The sequence below is a fragment of the Scophthalmus maximus genome, chromosome 7 (genome assembly GCF_022379125.1).
Source record: "Scophthalmus maximus strain ysfricsl-2021 chromosome 7, ASM2237912v1, whole genome shotgun sequence".
Classification (NCBI taxonomy): Eukaryota; Metazoa; Chordata; class Actinopteri; order Pleuronectiformes; family Scophthalmidae; genus Scophthalmus; species Scophthalmus maximus.
In genome coordinates, this window is record NC_061521.1 from 17,685,797 (window position 1) to 17,704,997 (window position 19,201).

The following is a 19,201-nucleotide window of genomic DNA, read 5'->3' on the forward strand; positions in this document are numbered from 1 at the left end:
ACTCTTGCCAAATCTTCTTCTGAAATCCTGAGCGGATATTGATATTGACACTCAGGTCAGGTGATTAAATCACAATGAAGGCAGGCTCTTTTTCTGTTGTTGCTGTAAACACGATTTTCTGTTTTCAAAGTCTCACTTGTAAATCCTGCAGAATGAAACAGAACACAGAGGATCTATGTTCCAACAAACACAAAACTTGGCAGAGGTCAGAGGTCAAAGGTCACGGGACTGAGGTACAATGACCTCAGCACAGCAGGACATTCTCTCTATTGAAATGTAATTCTTTCTGCCGTGTGGTCCCTGTGCTTGTGGCCCAACCCCCAGTATGTTGTCACTGGGGTGCATAGAAAGACAAGTGAAAATCACCTCAGTGTCTTTTTTGTTTCAACATCAAAATGCCTATTAGGATTCTCAAAGAAATTAAGGATTTATTTTTCAAGGTGAACACATATCAAATAAGTTATAAAGTGATCATATTTGATAAATTAGTGAAATGTACTTCACTACATCAATAACAGCCATCTTATATTCAAATAAGATAAACCGATCAATGTAATTCAAATTAAAGATATAATAATGTGTTTTGATAACATTTGGGCACTTTTGTACATAATTTTTTTGCATATCTCCACAGATGGTATAAAGAAGAATGGAATAGACAGAAAAGATAGAGAAAGAAATTTGACAAAGATGACTAGATTGTGATATTATTTATGTGGCAACATTTTTCCCCACATACACATCAGTTTCAACTGTGATAGTTTAACAGTCACCACAAATGGTTTCCAGTGCTTTTATTTACAGAAAAAGTGACTAGAATTCATGTTACTGTACACTTTGATATTTTCCCTTTTTTTATAAATACCCATAGGGTAATAGGTCCTCAGTAGCTTTGAGTGCATTATAAAACACACAACCCTAGGTTAATGCGTCCTCTACTAACCATACAAAACGGAGAACATAGTACCAATTGTAACATAGAAAATATAGGATGAACCATGTTACAAAGTCACAGAAAATACATACTCATATATATATAGATATAGATATATATCTATATATATATATATATTTGTTGTCACAGGACAAAAAGCAGAAAAGCTTGCGACAAAACACACACACACACACACGCACGCACGCACAGTTGTTTTTGCATTCAATCATTAAAAACACTATCCAAGATAAACACACCTTAACACACTGACCAAGGTCTTTCATGACTTTATATCTGTCACTTCTGGTGCTTTGTCTCTGTGCCACTGTATGTAACTGGTGTCCCAGGAGAACGTTAAGGCAGTGCAGTGCAGTGCATCATCATCCTGCAGCAGACTGACGTTTATCTGCTGCAGCGAGTTCACGGCAACATGCTGCACAGTGCTGAGCGACAAGAGACCGTGGTGTGACTGAGATTGTACAGGTGTCGGTAACACTGATCCATCAGTCGCCGACACTGACTGACTGACTGACCGACTGGCGGTTGGCGGGATGATGTGTGCGGTGACTTGTGAGACTGACGAGGGAAACTCTGGCAGAGGTGTACATTCCTAAAAAAACAAAGGCACAGCTTGGCAGCAGCATTGCACTCTTAAAATGATTTTGCTGCAAGTTTTGACAATCTGTATGATTTAATATTTTTCTTCCCTCAGTTGTTGAAGACATTTTTTTTTAACATAAACCGCAATCATCAGCGTGATTGACGCGGTGAGTCTTTTCCAATTGTCTGTACGTCCATACCATGATTCCTTTTACCTTGCATCGGTACTCTCCACTCTCTGATCCTCCCTCATGTACTTGATTGGAAGTGTTTGCATCCACCAGTTCGGCAGGCCTCCAGCTTGTACATGGCTTTCCAAATGAGCGTTTAAATGCTATTTTGCCCAGCCTGTGGTGGCCTCTCCGTTGATGTAGGCAAAGCCGGGGAAATGCTGTGAGTGTTCGTACTCTGAGTTCCTGCGCGGGCCCAGTGGGGAGTACATGTCCCCAGAGGTGGCATAGCGGGATGAATGCATAGGTGGGCTGGGGTAACAGCTGTTAGTCGGTGAAACATCTGGCCACCGAGGGGCGACAGGTGTAGGGTGCAACCGAGGAGTACTGCCCATCAAGCATGGCTCCATCCGAGACATCTGGCCGTTGAGTTGATACTGGAAAGGAGAGGAGGAGGAGAGAAGTCAGTGGTGCAGTCAAGTCATCTTATAAGAGAAGAATAAAATATAAAGTGAATACATCAGAGCTACAGCCACCGATTACCCCCCCCCCCCCCCCCACACACACACCTCCTGACCTCCCACAACTATTTATTCTTATTATTCAAATGTTTCATCTTTAATCATTCAGTTAACTGTTGAATTATGTTATCTGAAAATAATGATTCCCTGAAAGAAAGTGGAGAGTTTGAAGAGAAGAATGATACCATTGATAATTTGATAACAAATAATTTGGCACACAAACCCTCCTAAAACTGACATTTTTTTATATTTCGATTTTTGTGCAAATTAAGCAAACAAAACACCAAACAATGGGTAAATAAGTGAGTTTAGAGTGGATGTTAGGTGAACTTTTACTTTCAGAGAGCCAGGCTAGCTGTTTACCCCCGTTTACAGTCTTTATGCTAAGCTAAGCTGACTGGCTGTGGCCTGTGTCGGTCTTCTCATCTAACTCTCCACCACAAAGCAGACGAGTGAATTTGGCCACACATTAAAGCGGACATCGGAATCAGCGTAAAAAAAACTAACAATGTGCAACTGTTTAACTGTATCATTTAACTGAATGTAATCTCCCTAGTTGCTGAAACCTGCAGCACATTGACTGAGAACATAACCGTGCTGCGTACAGTGCTGCTCATACTTCATTTGACTCCGTGTTAACCATGTAGCATTGGGTGTGAAATGACCCTGCCAACGGTAATTTCCTGTCAGGGGAAATTACTTCAGAAGTTGTACCAGATTGGTCAAAATAGAAAATTAAGCCACTTAAGAAAATTAGACATCAGAAAAGTGGTTTTCCTGTGTTATTTCTGTTGCCCATGGTGACCCAGACGAAATCTGCCTGTTGACAAATGGGGAATCCGACTAAAAAATTTTATTCGCTTCAGCTCCATTTCTAACCTCTCACATGCACAAAGCTCCGGCATTGTGCCCGATTTAAGCTCAGACGGTCTTAAAAAAAAAAGTGGAAGTAAGACCCTTTTCCCTTTTCTCACTAAATATAAACACGACAGTCGAATCCATTATGGGGGATCACGGGATGGAAAAAGACAGTCACTGCAGGTCAGAGAGCAGAACAGACGCCTCAGCTGCCTCTTGTTCACAAGCAGAAAAGAGACCATTGAATAACAATATTTTAATAAACGCCCCCTTGCCCTGCTCTTTGGCTACTGGCTCAAACAGATGAAGAGACTATTGAGAGCTGGAAAGAGGAGTAACAGACCAGGGCCCCTCTTTGCCCCAGCCGAGCCACCTTTCACTTCCCTGCTTCCGCTGTGTGGAGAGGGTGACGCGGGGACTTTAAGAAACACTGCGAGCGCTGAGGCCCGGCCGATCTCCACCCACTGTAAAGACAGCAGAGGCTGAAGGGCCCTCCACAGAAAATTACCATCAAAACAGTAAACGCAGCACCAGTCGATGTAACATCAGCGACTCCATCTCATCACAGCAACACCTTTCTCAAGTGTAAATCTTCTGCCTTTGCAAGACAGTTCCAAGTCTGAGAGGCCAGTCTGATGATATCCTCAACCCAAAATTAACAGCACAACAGCTGCTAGTGTGCAAAGGAGGAGAACTTCAAGATGTACCAACAAAGACTCTATTCAAATTAACATATTTTTATTATCCCAACAATCATTTTAGGGCATATTATGCAATTGGGCTACTTCATCTTCCACGTCCTACAATCTAAACATAAATAATATTCCACCATGGCAAGTTTCCCAGAGGATCTGTTCTTTTCCTCTGTCCCATATAAAAGAAACCGAACTAGACGTCAACTTAATGACTTTTTTTGTGGCTTTGCACCACATCTCAGTCTTTCTCAGCAGACTGAGTTTGCTCAGTTGATTCTTTTCGTCTCGGTTAGTTAAGAGAAGTAATTTTTAGTATTTTGCAACATTTTATAAACCAAACCAAAAATCGGATGAACAAAACAGATTTTTATAAGTGAGCAATCATCAGATAATTTATACAGATTAGATTTGTTATATAGATTAGTTGCAGCCCTAATTGATTAAAATTGTGTCTGGTAATTCAATTCAAATAATAAAAAAATTATTAAAATTAAATACTTTAACATCCCATGATAATATAATAAACATAACACATACAATAACATTATATTCTGAAAGGGACAATTTTGCATAATGTGTACTTTAGTTTAATTTAGCTGATTTGTTAACCTTTGAATCAAATGTCCACTGTTTTATTTATTTTCCTATTATCAATGAGTGACTTATAAAACTGATAATTCATCTAAATACAGTAACATATCTTGTATGTGATCTGCTAGTGGCCTGAATGTTAATTCAGAGTTTCAGTTATTTACAATATTTGTGATTTACATTGTAAAATAGACTGTGATAAAGGATTTACTGGTTTCCATTCTTTAAAATCACTGTGGTGACTGACACTGACCTGTGCAGATGACCGGTGGTAGGCGGAGTAGTGGAGGGGGGCTGGGATCGCCGGCTCATGGGCCAGACTTGGGTACTGGCTCTGTATGGAGTGAGGATGCTGGTTGGCGTAGCTGCCATAGTTGTAACTACCAGTATACCTAGAATACAGTAAGCAATGCATTTAAAAATGAGTCAGCAAAAAAATATTTCCCAAGTGCCTTGAAATTTAATTTGATCATAAAAATCATAAGTACCCATGCTCCTCTCTGTGAGTGTAGACTGGCAGCCGGTGTGCGGAGGACGGAGGAGGGACTGGAGCGCTGTTCCTCATACAGGACAGCTGATTTCCGGCCTCTGGAGTGGAGCCGCCTGCTGTTGTCACTGTGTATGTAAGGGACCAGGTATATGACTGAACAGCGCCTGGTAGACACATATATAGACACAGAGACAAATGTGTTGGCGCAGAGAAACTATGTGCAGTGAAGCCTATTAAATATTTGTGTGTGTGTGCTGTGAGACTGTGAGGCCTGACTCACCTGTGGTGGCGGGGACTCCTGTGTACTCCGGGGACACAGCTGCTGTGGGGGAGCTGGCTGAGGAGACGCCCACAGAGTGGACTGACCGAGCAGGAGAGTAGGATCCTGGGGACGGGGAGGTGGGAGTGGTTTCTGTCAGCGTGAATTCCTCCTCTCTCTCTGCTGAAGGTGTAAGGAGATGACGTTAGACAATCGAATACATGAGACGGGCTCTGTTCGGTGTTTAAGACCTCAGTAATTTTACATTTCAAGCGGTGAAGTCAATAGATTTTCATACTTTACATTGTAAAAAGAGAGGACAGCAACTTATTTGACCCTACTTCCATTACAGATTAGTCTGCTGATTTTTCATAGAGACACTTTTTGTTTTACAAAATTGCTAAATATCAGTACATCTCTTGGAAGCTTCCAGCGACACAACGAGGCAACTGAACTTCTTGACAAACTACTACAAGAGATAATTCCGTAGACAAACGGTCACTGGTTATTGATAAGACCAGCAGGTAGCGGCCTCACCTGTGCTGCCCTCGCCCTTCATAGCCCTCATGAGGTCGTTGGCTCTCTCCTGGCAGTGCAGGGACTCCAGCAGATAAAGCACATAATCATCAAACATGAGATGGATCAGGTGGAAGGAGCCTGGACACAAATAAAAAGGGGAAATCAGTGCTATTTGCATGTTATAGGTAATTAATTGTGTTGAAAAAAGGGACTTGATGACAGTGAGTGAGGCTCACTTGAAAAAGATGCCTATGCATGTTTTGGAAAAGACATAAATGCTGACGACCATTAAGACTTTCAAAAAGCATCTGTTTGATGACTTCACATCCTGCTGACTGACAGGACGTCCCCTGTTATGAAAAACGTAGCAAGTGCGCTTGTTTCCATGTACCGACTCTGTGCCAGAAATATGTCAGTTGACCCCAGAGTCGCACGGAAGACGAGACCCTGGCATGTGAGAGAGTGTCACAATTGTGTCATTGTGCCGCTCGCTGTCGCCGCCGTGCGCATAATAAACACTTGTGGCTATTCAGGGAATACTGACCGGTCATAAAATGGAAAAGACAGGCAAACACATCGTGAGAGGGACGGAGGGGGGTGGGGGGTCTGCTTTTGTTAATTAGCTGTTTGTGCACAGAGACCTGCTCTATCAAAACACCGCAACCAGCTGTGTCTTTGATATTCACAGACACAAGTACAGGAAAGAGAAGCCATTTTCTTTTCTTTCATTTTCACTTATTGCAAACCTTGGCTGCATATATAGATAATTTCTGAAGGTTTAATTCAGCGGGAACCTACAAACACCAGACATAAATATGAGAAGACTGAAGTCCATTTTATGTTTTAATGCTCATTATACAAAGGTCAGTGACAAAACAACATGATAATAATAACAAAACAAACTATTCTAGATTGTGTAATTCCTATACTGTTACAGGAATGATGACAAAGCATTAGCAGCTCACCAAAGCTGGGCGCACTGTGGAGGGTCATATCCCGGATGACTCTGGTACCGAAACACGACCACATCAGCAGGAACTGTTGGGCCACCTTCTTCAGGCACCCGGGCCTCTTCCCTGCCACCTAGAGAGAAGATTTCCATGAGAAAAAAGGGGGAAGGGTCGGGACGCCGGGGTAGAATTAACCCCCGGGTCCGTATTGGGGCTTAACCCTCAGGAACGAAAAAACATGTCAACAAGTCAACTATTTAATTTGCCCCCGGGGACACGCCTTCCTATTGAACTATTGTCTGGGCAGTCCAAGACGTTGCCCGGGCGACCAAATTTTACAAGCCCATATCTGGCCATAATGGACGCAAATGGGAAGCTTGAAGACATCATTAACTGGGAGGATTGCCGTCTAAGTGCCTCTGTGTAAGAAAGACACACAGAAACAAGTGGCTTTCAGCCGCAGGTGTCTCCTTAAGGGCAAAATGATCTGCTGTGCAAATACTTCAAACATTTAGTTACAATCACTTCTCAGGAGCAAACACGGTGAACGTTTAAATGCCAATCTTTGCAACTTGAACGATATAGAAAGAGTCCTATATTTCATACAAAATAAGTGCTGAGTCAGATGTTTTTCTAAACGAGCGGATGCAAGTGCTTTCTGTCTGACCTTGACGACACAGCGGTCCACCATCGAGTCCAGCCACTCGATGTATGCCTCGATTGGAGACTGTTCCTCCAGTAGACGGTCGAACTCCTGATACACTGTGACAGGAGGCAGAACGTGAGGTTACACAGGATTGAAGACAAAACCAAAAATCATCACCGGTGACTAAAAACACACAAAGATTTGGATGCCTAATGGCATCTTCATGCGACAGCTTCTATGTATCTGTGACCCCTGATCTCATCAGGACTGATGATTGGAGATGCTCCACAGGGTGTTTCAGAGCAGAGTGAACTTATTTAACCTTTTGGTCTCCATCACTTATGCTTTGACTCTGCTGGTCGTGGGAATGATTGTCACTCGGTGTGCTGTTTGCGTGGAGGTAAAGTGTAATTCTTGGACGGCCTTGATGTGTTAGAGTGGAGTCAGTTTAACAGCATAGACTTACAATGGATAATGAGCTGCCTGTGCTCCTCTTGTGAGTCCTCCATGGTGTAAAGTGTCTGCTTGGTGATGCTGTTCAAGTCCACATTCCTCCAGTCCTCCAGCATTTGAAAGGTGATGTCGGCACTGTTTATCACAGTCCGTGACGCCTGGGGACAGATATATCAACAATATTACTTACAGAAGCATACTCATATCACTTATCAGCTGTGTTTTGGTCATATGGATTTTATTAAAAAAACATTCAGACAGGTACCTGACAAAGATGGTTTAATGAGGTTTGTCGCTTTAGAATCTGAGAAAATCTCCTAGACACTGGAAAAAAAAGAGAAAAGGTGTGGTTGCTGCTGTCCTTTTTTCAAAATATCATTTTAGAATCTTTTTTTTTTTAATGTAAACCATGAATTTGAATCTTACATTCAAACTTGATATTCCTCAGGTTTTCGGGAAGGTCGTGAAGTGCTATCTTGAGCCACTCATCAAGCTGTTTGGCAAATTTTCGAATAACCTGAGTCAAACTGTGTGAATTATGGAAAACAGAAAAACACAATAAACACCTCAGAAACCAGTAACAATGTAAATCAATCAGGGCTTCAACTTATAAATAAAATGTTCACTTAAATAATCTGTTTTGTTCATCTGATTATTTGTTGGGTTAATAAAATTTAGCAATATACAAAAAAAAAAGTCCATTACAATCTTTAAATTACTTCTCTTAACTGACCAAGACATAAAGATTCAACTGAGCAAACTCAGTCTCAGAAGACTGAGAAAAAAACTGGAACCATCGTGGAATATTATTTAGAGATGGAGTTTTTGAAAAATCATTTGAACAATTCATTTAATTTGTCAGATTTATGTCACTGATAGTTTGGCTCCTCATTTAAATGCCAAATTGATCTTCTTCTTAAGCGATCTTTATCTGTGCTCCAGACCAGAATTAAAAGCTCTTCTATTTTAAAGGACTTGCTTTCTCCAAACTGATACCTGTCACAGTGAAGTTGACCCAAAATATTGTAGGAACTCCCTGTTTTTTTATTTTATTTTGAAAGAAAAATGGCTGCACTGATCTCATATTAGGCAATTTATGAGACCATCAGTTGCTCCAATTTGAATGTGTGCAGAACCTATACAGCACCATAATACTGTGCAAAGCATAATATAGTAAGAAATGCATTACCCTTTTAAAGCAACAGCTTTGCTGCTGATGTGCACAGATAAAAGTTTTTTGTTAAGTAAGGTCAGTGGAAAACACACTGCCAGTAAGGTGAAGGTTAAAACTCGATTCACCTATCAGGCAGTGCTTGCAGGACAGTGGGCATCAGCACCCCAGAGATGGCCTTGTAGAGGATTGAGTCACAGACACCGACTATGTTCACCACCGTGGCGGAGCCGAGGACGGGGAGCATGTGGGGCGGCATGCCCTGCCAGAAGTGCAGCAGGAAGCTTTGGACCTGTAGACACACCACGATATTCAATGACACAGAAGACAGAAGTGTAGGTGGAGCAACCTAAACCTTTTTCTTTTTAAACACTTTTAAACTTTTGGTAAAACAGAAATTGATCTTAAAAGATTTGTTCTACAACAGAAGACGCCTTGCCTCGTCAAAGTTGGCTCGAATAACAGTGTCCAGTATCCTCTGACAGTGCGTTCTGTACATCATGATGAAGGTTGACACCTGTGGGCAACAACAGAGCATTCATCTAATTGCATCACACACTAAATAGCTTTTTCGTTTTTCTCTTTTGGAGAAACGGGGGAGAAAAAACAGTGGTACAAAAACAAGAAAATAAATCTTGAACAAAGCATGTGAACCAATAAATACACGCAACAGGTCTAGGCCGGAGCAGAGTAATATAAAACGAGCTTTAGAGATCAGCAAAACACAAACCATTTAAAATCATGGCCCCTCTTTAAAAGCCGGACAGCTAGTGCCTGTCCTTTGTCATTGCTAGATCTTATTATCTCCCCCCAAAAGATTAAGAGTTAGTGAGGAGCCAGCATATAAATCCTCGGGGTCCTTCTCTGAACGCGAACCCAGGGAAAATCCAGATAAAAGAGCCAGAGGGGGCGCAGAGATGGCGAGATGGCAGGGAGAGATGGGACGAGGGGGTGGTGGTGGTGGTGGGGGTGTTAAGGATGGACTTTTAAAACTCCTGTTTACCCTCTCTTCTGGCAGGCTGGCGGGCAAATTTAGGTCTTTGACATTTGGAAACTCTGGCAGGAGTGTCCCCAGTTTGGAGCGCGGTGAATACGCCACTGTCTGCTTGGTGACCTCTTTCTTCCCCGTCTCGTTCACCCACGCCGCTCCCTTCTTGGAGTACATCACGTCATAGTACTGAGAGGTCTCCTTAACCGCGATGCCGTAGTAGTGGTACCTGAGGAGAAGAGACGCCGCATTGTTTATTCTTCCCCCTTATTAAATACAAGTGGCACTACTATTGAAAAGTGTTAAAGAATAAAAAAAACAGATGTCATGCCCCCCATAATATTTGAAGTCCTATATGTATGCTACAATTTCTGGTCTTTACTAATATCAACTTAGATAAATATGCTTTCTATCAAGTTGAATTTGTGTAGATTACCAGTAAATTACAAGCAGAAGTTTCACTTCATGTTTTGACAATTTTGCCTTTGTTCTTGGTGAATATTTTGAAAAATGTGTTGTGTTTAGATTTTATTTTTATGCCAAAAAAAAAACAAAAAACAACTTACTTCGACTGCCCCCTTGTCCCCAGTCTTCTGGTAGTCAACGCTGGAAACTGTTGCCTTATGATCTGTTTTATTGCAGGAGACAAAAAGTTGTCAGTCTGCTGTGAATACACGAGAGACGCTGAATTTCTTTTTCCTTTTTATTTTTCACATCAGGTTCATTTTTCATTGTTTTACAGTAATTCATAAAAGTAAAAAGAAAAACAAATGGAGAAGGAAAAATGTGGCACAATGAGTTAAATAACAAAAAGAATTGGCACATGTATTTTTTGTGACAAAAATACTGTGTAGTAGAATGTAATACACAATATATATCACTGAACTGAATATGATGTACTTGTACAGTACTAAACACTTTATGATAAAGTGTTTAGTAAAGTTTGCCAGCAGAACGACATGAAAGTCTCATGGCTGTGTCCACTGGGAGGTCCGGGAGGAAAATAAAAGCTTTGAGAGTCATCCATTTATGACATCCAGGGGTATTACTTTTTTTTTTTCTCTATATCAACAGTCTCCCCTCATCCACCCACCCACCCATCCATCCCCTCTCCTTCGCACTCTCTTTCTCTTCTCCACTCCCTCCTTCTTCCTTTCCTCTCTTTTTGTCCACAGAGATTGGATCCCTGGTACAGCTCCTGGTGCAGAAACTTTAGCAAACAGTGTAGCTCTCCATTGTGTGGGATGAAAAAAAGAGGCCAAGCTGTGAAGTTTCTGTCAGGCCCCGCTTGATAAATGAGCAGACAGGGAGGCAGTCCGGGCCCTCTCTCGTTTTTTTGTCCTGAATCAATGAAGCCTTCCTAAAGGACACCCCACACTGCTCCAGCCACTGATCTAACATTCCGCAACATCTCACCCTTCCAAATTTCCTTTAATTACACATTAATCCAGGCCCCTTCTCTTTTTCAATATCTTCCGACAGGAGCCGCAGAGGGGCGGGGGTGGGCCTTGGGTTGGGGTTGGGGGTTGGGGCCGGAGTCCAGGGTACAGGGGATGGCTGGGGGTAGGAAGGCTGAGGAACTTCTTGGGTTGTGGGAACAGACGAAAGCACATCTCCTTTGGCTCTAGATTATGTGTTCAGTGAACGACCACGGAGCTTTGCTTCACACTGAGCTGCGACCGATATTACTCCAACACAGCGGCCAGAGCTGCAGCGCAAAACCAATCCAGGCGTGAAATGGTCAGACTAACGCTTATAGCTGCTGGAGTTTAGCGCTTTCATTGGGGCTATATGCCATCTGACTATTGTCTTGGATCTTGTTCTTTTGAGTCACTTTGTGACTAGCTTTATCTGCAGTGCATTTATAAATGAAAATCAAAGTGTGAAAAGGAGGAGAGACAACCACACTTCTGATTTTGGGGCATCACCTTGTTTTTTTTGAACTGCCAGACTGTTTGACACAGACGTTTTGACTCTTACCTTTCCAAAACTGGCTGCGTTGACAGGCTGCGTGTCGTGCTTCTCACTGAAGTCCAAGTAATGCATGTAGAGGGCACTTCGGGGGATACACACACCTTCGGCTATCTCATAGTTCTCCTCTAGCCTGTGAATGATAGTGAGATTCATCAGTATCAAACATTTATTTTTAATTTTTATTCACATAAGGGGGTCAATACACAATATAATGTATATGTACCACATTTAAGCCTATTTTCGTCTGTATTCCCTGAGGAAGTGGTTAAGAAAAGACCAAATGTTAAAATTCCCACAAACATAATTATGATCTTTTTTATTTCAAGATATCAAATATGTGTTTGGATTTTTATGTTTGCATTCCTGCTTATAAAGGGGTTTTGTTGTCTCTAATCATAGTCCAGCAGGTTAAAGAAATGTATGTGTAGAAAAAAATAAAAATAAAAATGACAGCGCTCCAAAGTCTCTGTAAATGGTTTCTGATGCACATCACATTTGTTGTGATACTGTATAGTTGATTTGCATTGACACTCTTACTACAAGAAGTATTTAATTCTCCTTTAAACTATACTTTCGATGTCTACACAGATTCCAGTTACTTTACTTCTAGTAAAGCATATCCCAATGAGAATGAAAACACAATTCCTGCTTCTTTTAGTTGTCAGTATTACTGAATTGCATTTTGTTGCATCTGTTACATCAGCAAATCTTTGCTAATACATTCGTCACAAACAGCTGTCTGAAAAACTTTGTTGACATCACTGATGTGGCTCTGAATAGGTTCATCCCTCATCTGTCAGTTCCTTCTTTGTTATGTTTCTGGGTTCTCTTTCTTTCAACATCTACATGCTGTCCCTGAGACAAACCATTTGTAGACTACTACTGTAATACTGATTTACATTGTTACGCAGATGATGCATGACTGTATGTTCCAATAAAGCCTTGGAAACACTGATGTGTCCTTTTTTAATCTCCTGCCTTACTGAAGTTAAAAACTGGATGTCCAAAAATTGATTATTTGTTGTACTGGTTATAAATAACTTGATCTTCTTTCTCTTTACTTGTATCCTGTGTTTTGCTACAAAAGAGTTAAACAAAAGAAATAATTCAGGGCAGCTTTAAACTTCTTCACTGTCAATGAAACATCTGAATGTGTTTCACTGTTCACCAATACAAAACACACCTCAACTAGCTTGAAATACAATTTGAGTTGAATTGAGTTTGTCTGATGAAAAATCGGCTCCAACAATCTTGTGACCATGTGTTCTTAACAGAGAACACCAAGGCATCAATCAAAAACTCATCATTATATTTTAAAAATATATAAATATATTAGTCACTTTTAAATCTGCTTCTAAAATAATAAAAATGTTATAGGGGGTAGTGAAAATAGCATTTCTGTCTATGATGTCTGTGTCTATGACAAAGGACATATGATAAACAGTAAGTGATTCCACTCATCCTCCTCACTCTGGGTTTCAGCCCCCCACAGGGCAGCTTAAATCAGTATTAATATTCATTTAAGCCCATGTGTGTTTTAATGCTATTAAGTAAAAGGGTGTCATTGGTCACGGGGCTGTGCAACATGCAGGGACACGTACAGACTGGAAGTTTGTTTGAGGTTTGTCTTTTTTACATGTGGAGGATGTGAAATTAAACATACACTTTTATCAGATTATCAGGATAAGATGCAAGATTAAGGTTTGAAAAACAAAAACAAATGATGTTTCTCTAAATTTTCTTTTGTGTTATTGCTCAAACAACGTGTTTAATATGTCTCACAAAACACACAATACTCTGTTGCAAGAGTCCTTTTTCAGTCTCTGTGTTTGTGTTGTAGTGGCACATAATGTAAATCATACCTTTACCAACTTAATAAGGTCAGAAAAAAAAGGAGCGTACGGACACACTGGGGTTCATGGTGTCATCTGTGTCAAGCAAAAAAAAAAATCTAAACAAATGCAATTTTGATATTTAGCATGGTTAAAAATAATGAACTGTGTGTATTATTCAAATCAGTGCAAAATAAAATTGGCTAATTGTTAGATTTTGGTTGTTATTTTCCACACGATTAAATTAATGATTAATTAAAATACCATTTTTAATTAGAAGACTTGGTACATTGATTTGGTATCAATTTACTACATTTACATTTACAGATGAAAAAACTGTTTTTTTATCAAACTTACCATTCCAGAGTAGCTGGTGTCGAATGTGGTTTAGAGGCTCTGTTATTTTCTTTTTCCTCATCTGTAATGCATAACACATTTAGGATTTTACATATAACAAAAGTTGTATAAAACATGAAATTATATTTAGTGGCCTTAACGTGTAACAAATAAAAAATAAGGTCTGGGAAATAGACAACACAGCAGTTTTTAAGATTCCTCAGTGAAGTCAGTAGATTTAGTGTAACAGCGTCTGTCCTGCTTACGTTCATCGTTGGACATGTTCCCCAGAGACGTGTGACTCGAGTATCGCTTGCTCTCGCTCTCATTGAGGCATCTTTCAATCCAACTCTCTAAAAAAAAAAAAAAAAAAAGACATGAAGGACCACAGATCACCTCTAATTACCACTCAGAAAAAAACCATGTTAAATTGTCATTTAGACAATGAAATTATGACTCTGGTAAGAAGAATATGGTTTTAAGAATTTAACAGTGGATCATTTTTATAGTCACATGGGTAAAAACATCACTTACATCAAATTTTTTCAAATTAGTTTTTTTAATTTTCCCAAAAACTGCACCTGTCAATTTAAAACCTCACAGTCTGAAGTGAACTCAGTGCCTAAAGCTTTATTTTCACAAACAGTGAAAATCATTGCCTATACAGGACACTATATATGTCACTTATGTGACAGGGGGAGCTGACAACAGTTGATTGTATGGGCAGCGCAGCAGCCATGGCTCTATTTGAGATGTTTTCACAGAGACGGCAGGAATCCAGCATTGTTCCCAGGAGACTACGAGCGTACACACTCGCTTAAAAGAGCCTGTGCACATTACCGAGGCAGTCTGGTGGAATAGAGTCCATTGTCCCGTTTTAATTTCTACTTAGAAATAGCACGACTGGTGTGCTTTCTGTGACCGAGCTGCAGCAAAACACCAAGGCTTTCATGTGGAAGCTGCCTGACAGAGTGGAAATCCATTTAAAATTCTTTTATTTGTTTAAAAAGAAAAAAAAACTTTTCAGAATTTGATAAATCTAATTAAGAATGAAATTGTGTGTGACTAATATTCTGTTTTGGTTTATTTGGATGCAACAATGGATTTTTCTGAATTGTATTTTTCTGTAGTGAGCTACAGCTTCTTCTTTATTAGCCAGTTGCAGCAAACTAAATGTCCTAAACAAAGAGATAAATAAAAAGTAGAATACTTCCAATTGGATTGGTGAATAGAAAATATTATGTAATCTATAATGGAAGTGAGGAGGAAAAAAACTGCCTCTGAAGTTTGTGCAGCACATTCAAGACTATAGTAAAACTGCCCAACCAGTAAATTCTAAAATCTTCACCAAAATAAAAACTCTACACATAACGTCTCTTGAAACTGTGTAAATCTCTTTTTGTGTATTTGAATCGACAACAGTCATCGTAACAGCTGTTGCTAGGACAGACTGTTGGCAGGACAACCTGTTGGACAGCAGATTCAGAAGGACGATTGATAAAGTTTTAGAAGTTAACACTTGATGAGGATCTACACCTTGATGATCGGCACGTGCTTCAAGAAAAAAAGATCTGTCCCATCGTCACAGACCTCGACGTGCAGATGTGGAGGAATTTTTTCTTTTTTATGGTAAATAAAATGTTATCGTCATCATTAGAAGCTTACTCTTTGTCTCTGGGACAGTGGTTATATTACTACTGATAATAAGAATGTTTCCATAACATCTTAACTACAATGCTTGTTACAAGATTACACAATAAAAAATGAAAAAAACTGTCTCAACATTTTGCATATTAACTTTAAATAAAACACCACAGCTGTCACTGATATCTCTCAGCATTTACTGACAGCATTTGTTTTCTGTCTGCTTGAAAAAAAGGAGAAAAAAAGAAAACCAAATCCTGGAAATGAAAAAGTGAATCCACTGAAGTGAAGCTAATTCTCCACAGAGGCTCAGATCTCAAGCTTCATTTGCCACAGGAACAGATAAGTTGGGGATCTAAATAATTGGATTAAATTTGATCAACGAGTGAAACAGATGTTCGCTCATTTATTAACACACATTCAAGACTTAACGACTTTACGTTGCACCAGCATACTTCCAATGTGTTTCTTGTGTTCAATGCTAAATGATGATTCATGGACCGAACATTTGTTCTTTGAATTTTAACAAAGAACTCAACAGATACGACAAAGAACTGCATTTTTTTTTTTTTTTTGGCCAAGTCAATTTTTTTCAGTTTGAAGCTGAACTAATGCTTTAGTTTTTCAGTTGTAGCATAAAAAGCACCAAGAAGAGCAGGTGCATGATACTGCTCAACGATGTGCACGTTTTTATTCCTCCACAACTAATGATAAGTGGAATTTTAAAAAATAATTTTGCTGAAAAGACTGAGAAAACGGCAAGGCACCACTTGACTATACTCATTTTTTTGTTACTTTGCTTTTATCCACAGGGAAATTTCTTCTCATAAATGTGGGTGAAAAGAAATGACTCCTTCGTAAATAATTGAAATTTTTTTTGAAAAGAGAAAAGGTTTAAAATCAACAGCCAAGCCACCCACACTCTCCCTCTGAATGTCTACAGAGAAAGTTCGAGACTTCCAGGGGAGCAGCAGCAAAAACGTTTCTGAACAGGAGCTGAATTTTTCGCAACACATCCAGACGAGCAGAGATTAACAGGACTGACCTGTGGAATCCATATCAGGCTCCTCCAGCAGCCCGCAATGCATCCTCTTCCCATCAACAACACTGGCTCCTCCAAGAAAATGGCTTAGTGCACGTTTCCCCCTCCTCGGCGGCTCTCCCCTCGTCTCGCTCGGTGTTACCGTGACCACTGCCCGTCACAGGAGATGTTGAGGATCTGAGGTTCGCCCGGAGAGGGGTGGTGTTGGCGGAGGAGAGGGGGGAGGTGGGAATAAGGGAGGAGAGGGGGGGTAGAGACTCCAGAAATCCAGCGGGGGGAAAGCCAGACCCGTCAAAATGTTTGCTGATGTTTCATGGGAAAGGGGCTGATTTTATAGGAGCCCTGATGGGGACATGTCATTGATAGGCTTGGAAGGCTGATGAATGGCCCCAAGTCAGATGGGGATGTGGCAAGGCTCACTGGAAGTCTTTTGTGGGGCTGTTTTGAATAAGAAAAGCTCCCTCCCAACGAAAAAAAAGAGGCTTAGATCTACACAGTCCTAACACTGTGGCCTCCCCATCTTCCATTATGGTATTTAATTTAAGTTTTATACACCCCCGAGCTCCAAATAAACATACAACCCTACACATCCGCCGCTACTGCCTTTCAATTTCAACTCTTAATTTCACATCCGACAGACACTTGTTGCCACGTTGCCTCTGTTCATCACCTCCTTCCACCATTAAACCATCTTTGTGATAACTTTTTCACAGGGTCAACATGTCATATGTTCAGACACGCATCAAAACATGCTGAAGACGTGTGAATTTCTTTTGTTGAAGGAGTTATTCACCTCTTTTTTCGCTCGCTCTTTTGCTGTGGAAACCTTATTTTTGGTGTGCCTATGAGAGGAGGGAACGGTCACAAAGGGGGGGAAGTAAAAGTGCAAAGCCCGAGGCTGGGAGGGCTCTGATGGAGTGCCTGAGAGCTGGAGAAGGGAAAGCTGTGATTAGAATATGAATGGAACCACGGGAGAGGGGGAGAGGAGAAGGGGAGAGAAGAGGGGAGAGGAGAAAGGCGGATTATGGCTGAATTACTCACCACACCATGGATAGCAAAGGAGCACTCTCTCTTCCAGTGCGCAGGCGTGGGCACCAACGCTGCTACTCACCGACACAACGTGCAGCCAACCTGGGAGCACGGGTGGGACAGGGCGGCAGCAACATGCCATGACACACTGTGCACAGTCATAGCTTGTTAAAACGGGAATGTGCATCTGTCTGACTCATAGAGGAGGAAGAAACCTGCTGGATGAGTGAAAGGACAAGACAACTGAAAAACAACAACAGAAATTTATTTTTTCTTTTAATGAAAAGAAAAAAAATCAAAAAAAATGACTATAACAACCCTTTAATAACACATTATTCACAAGGCCTCAATGATGGCTAGTGCAAAACCGTGACCTCAGAGTAGGATGTAATTAATTTCTGTCAAATTAGGGGAAGGAGGAGTCTCAGTGGCCGTGCTTTTTTTCCTTCTGTTATCTGCTTATTAGAGCCTCATAAAATAGGACAGGTGCAGCCATCGAAGAGCCTCTTCCACCCTTTCCTATTCTCACACACACAAACGGATGTGTAGCTCTTTTGTTCAGTGAAAAGGCCCCAGTCGAGTCATGTGTGTGTGTGCATGTGGGGGGCACGGTTACGCTACGTGCGACATGTTGGTGGCATTAAGGCTTCGGGTTAAAAAGAGGAAACCGTATGACTCAACTTTCTCTTCCCACTGACATGAATGAGGCTGCTGCTCTGTGTATGTCTGTATGTTGTGACTGGACATTGACGGAAAAGAGTGGTCCAATACTTTTTGAATAAAAAACATAAAACGTGTAAAAAAATAAAATATAAAAAAAGGCCAAGAGAAAACCCCCAAACCCTTTTCATGGTTTTATGAGCAGCCAGTTCATTTCCAATGGATTCTTACATCAAGCAGCAAAGATGTATTAATAACATGACATTAGTTCATCATGACACTGGGTGAAAATTAAATATTGTTGCTTAATGATTTTCATAAATCATAGCTTGATTAATCAATTTATTAGCAACATGAGTTCTTTGCTCAGCGACAAAAAATACATTTCTGTTTCCAGCATTACAAATGTGAACGTTTCCTTGATTTTCTTTGAACGTAAATTCAATATCTTTGTGTTTTTTTAAAGAAATTATCCTGGGCTTTATGAAATTGTGAAGGTGTAAAAGATTTTTACAATGTTTTTAACGTTTTGATCTACCAAACGAATGATCGATTATTCAAGATTTTTTATTTTTTTTAACGTTGATGCAAAGACTGATTAGACAAAATTAGTCTGTGTCATTCTTTGATCTCCCTGTGACGAGAAACCGATTTTTCAGAACAGGCAAATTTTGGAGTTCTTACTCATCATTGTTGGGTTTTTTTTTTATATTGCATGAATTTTATTTAAATTTTAATGCCGAAAATTTAAGAAAATATTTTTTAGTGTGATTCTACAGGTTGTTGAAGCGTTCACTGATCTGTGATTCCTCAACACAATCACCCGTGTATCATAAAAC

The 19,201-nt window shown here is 40.4% G+C and overlaps 1 protein-coding gene across 3 annotated transcripts; it reads right to left on the reverse strand.

Moving 5' to 3' along the window:
* Positions 1–695: 695 nt before the first annotated feature.
* On the reverse strand, positions 696–19,151 carry rfx4 (regulatory factor X, 4). 3 transcript variants are annotated; one of them, XM_035641800.2, is made up of 18 exons: positions 16,677–19,151; positions 14,254–14,340; positions 14,009–14,069; positions 11,826–11,949; positions 10,412–10,473; positions 9,861–10,074; positions 9,297–9,374; positions 8,986–9,149; positions 8,113–8,213; positions 7,952–8,010; positions 7,700–7,844; positions 7,255–7,349; positions 6,603–6,720; positions 5,656–5,775; positions 5,140–5,298; positions 4,858–5,023; positions 4,623–4,761; positions 696–2,141 (listed from the first exon to the last, which is right to left on the reverse strand). In XM_035641800.2, the coding sequence occupies exons 1-18, from the start codon at positions 16,717–16,719 to the stop codon at positions 1,869–1,871; spliced, it is 2,208 nt and encodes a 735-aa protein (XP_035497693.1). In that variant the 5' UTR covers positions 16,720–19,151; the 3' UTR covers positions 696–1,868. The 3 variants fall into 3 exon arrangements, with proteins under 3 accessions (XP_035497693.1, XP_035497694.1, XP_035497692.1); XM_035641801.2 differs by having other exon boundaries at positions 4,858–4,984; positions 5,140–5,301; XM_035641799.2 differs by having other exon boundaries at positions 5,140–5,301.
* Positions 19,152–19,201: the final 50 nt, after the last annotated feature.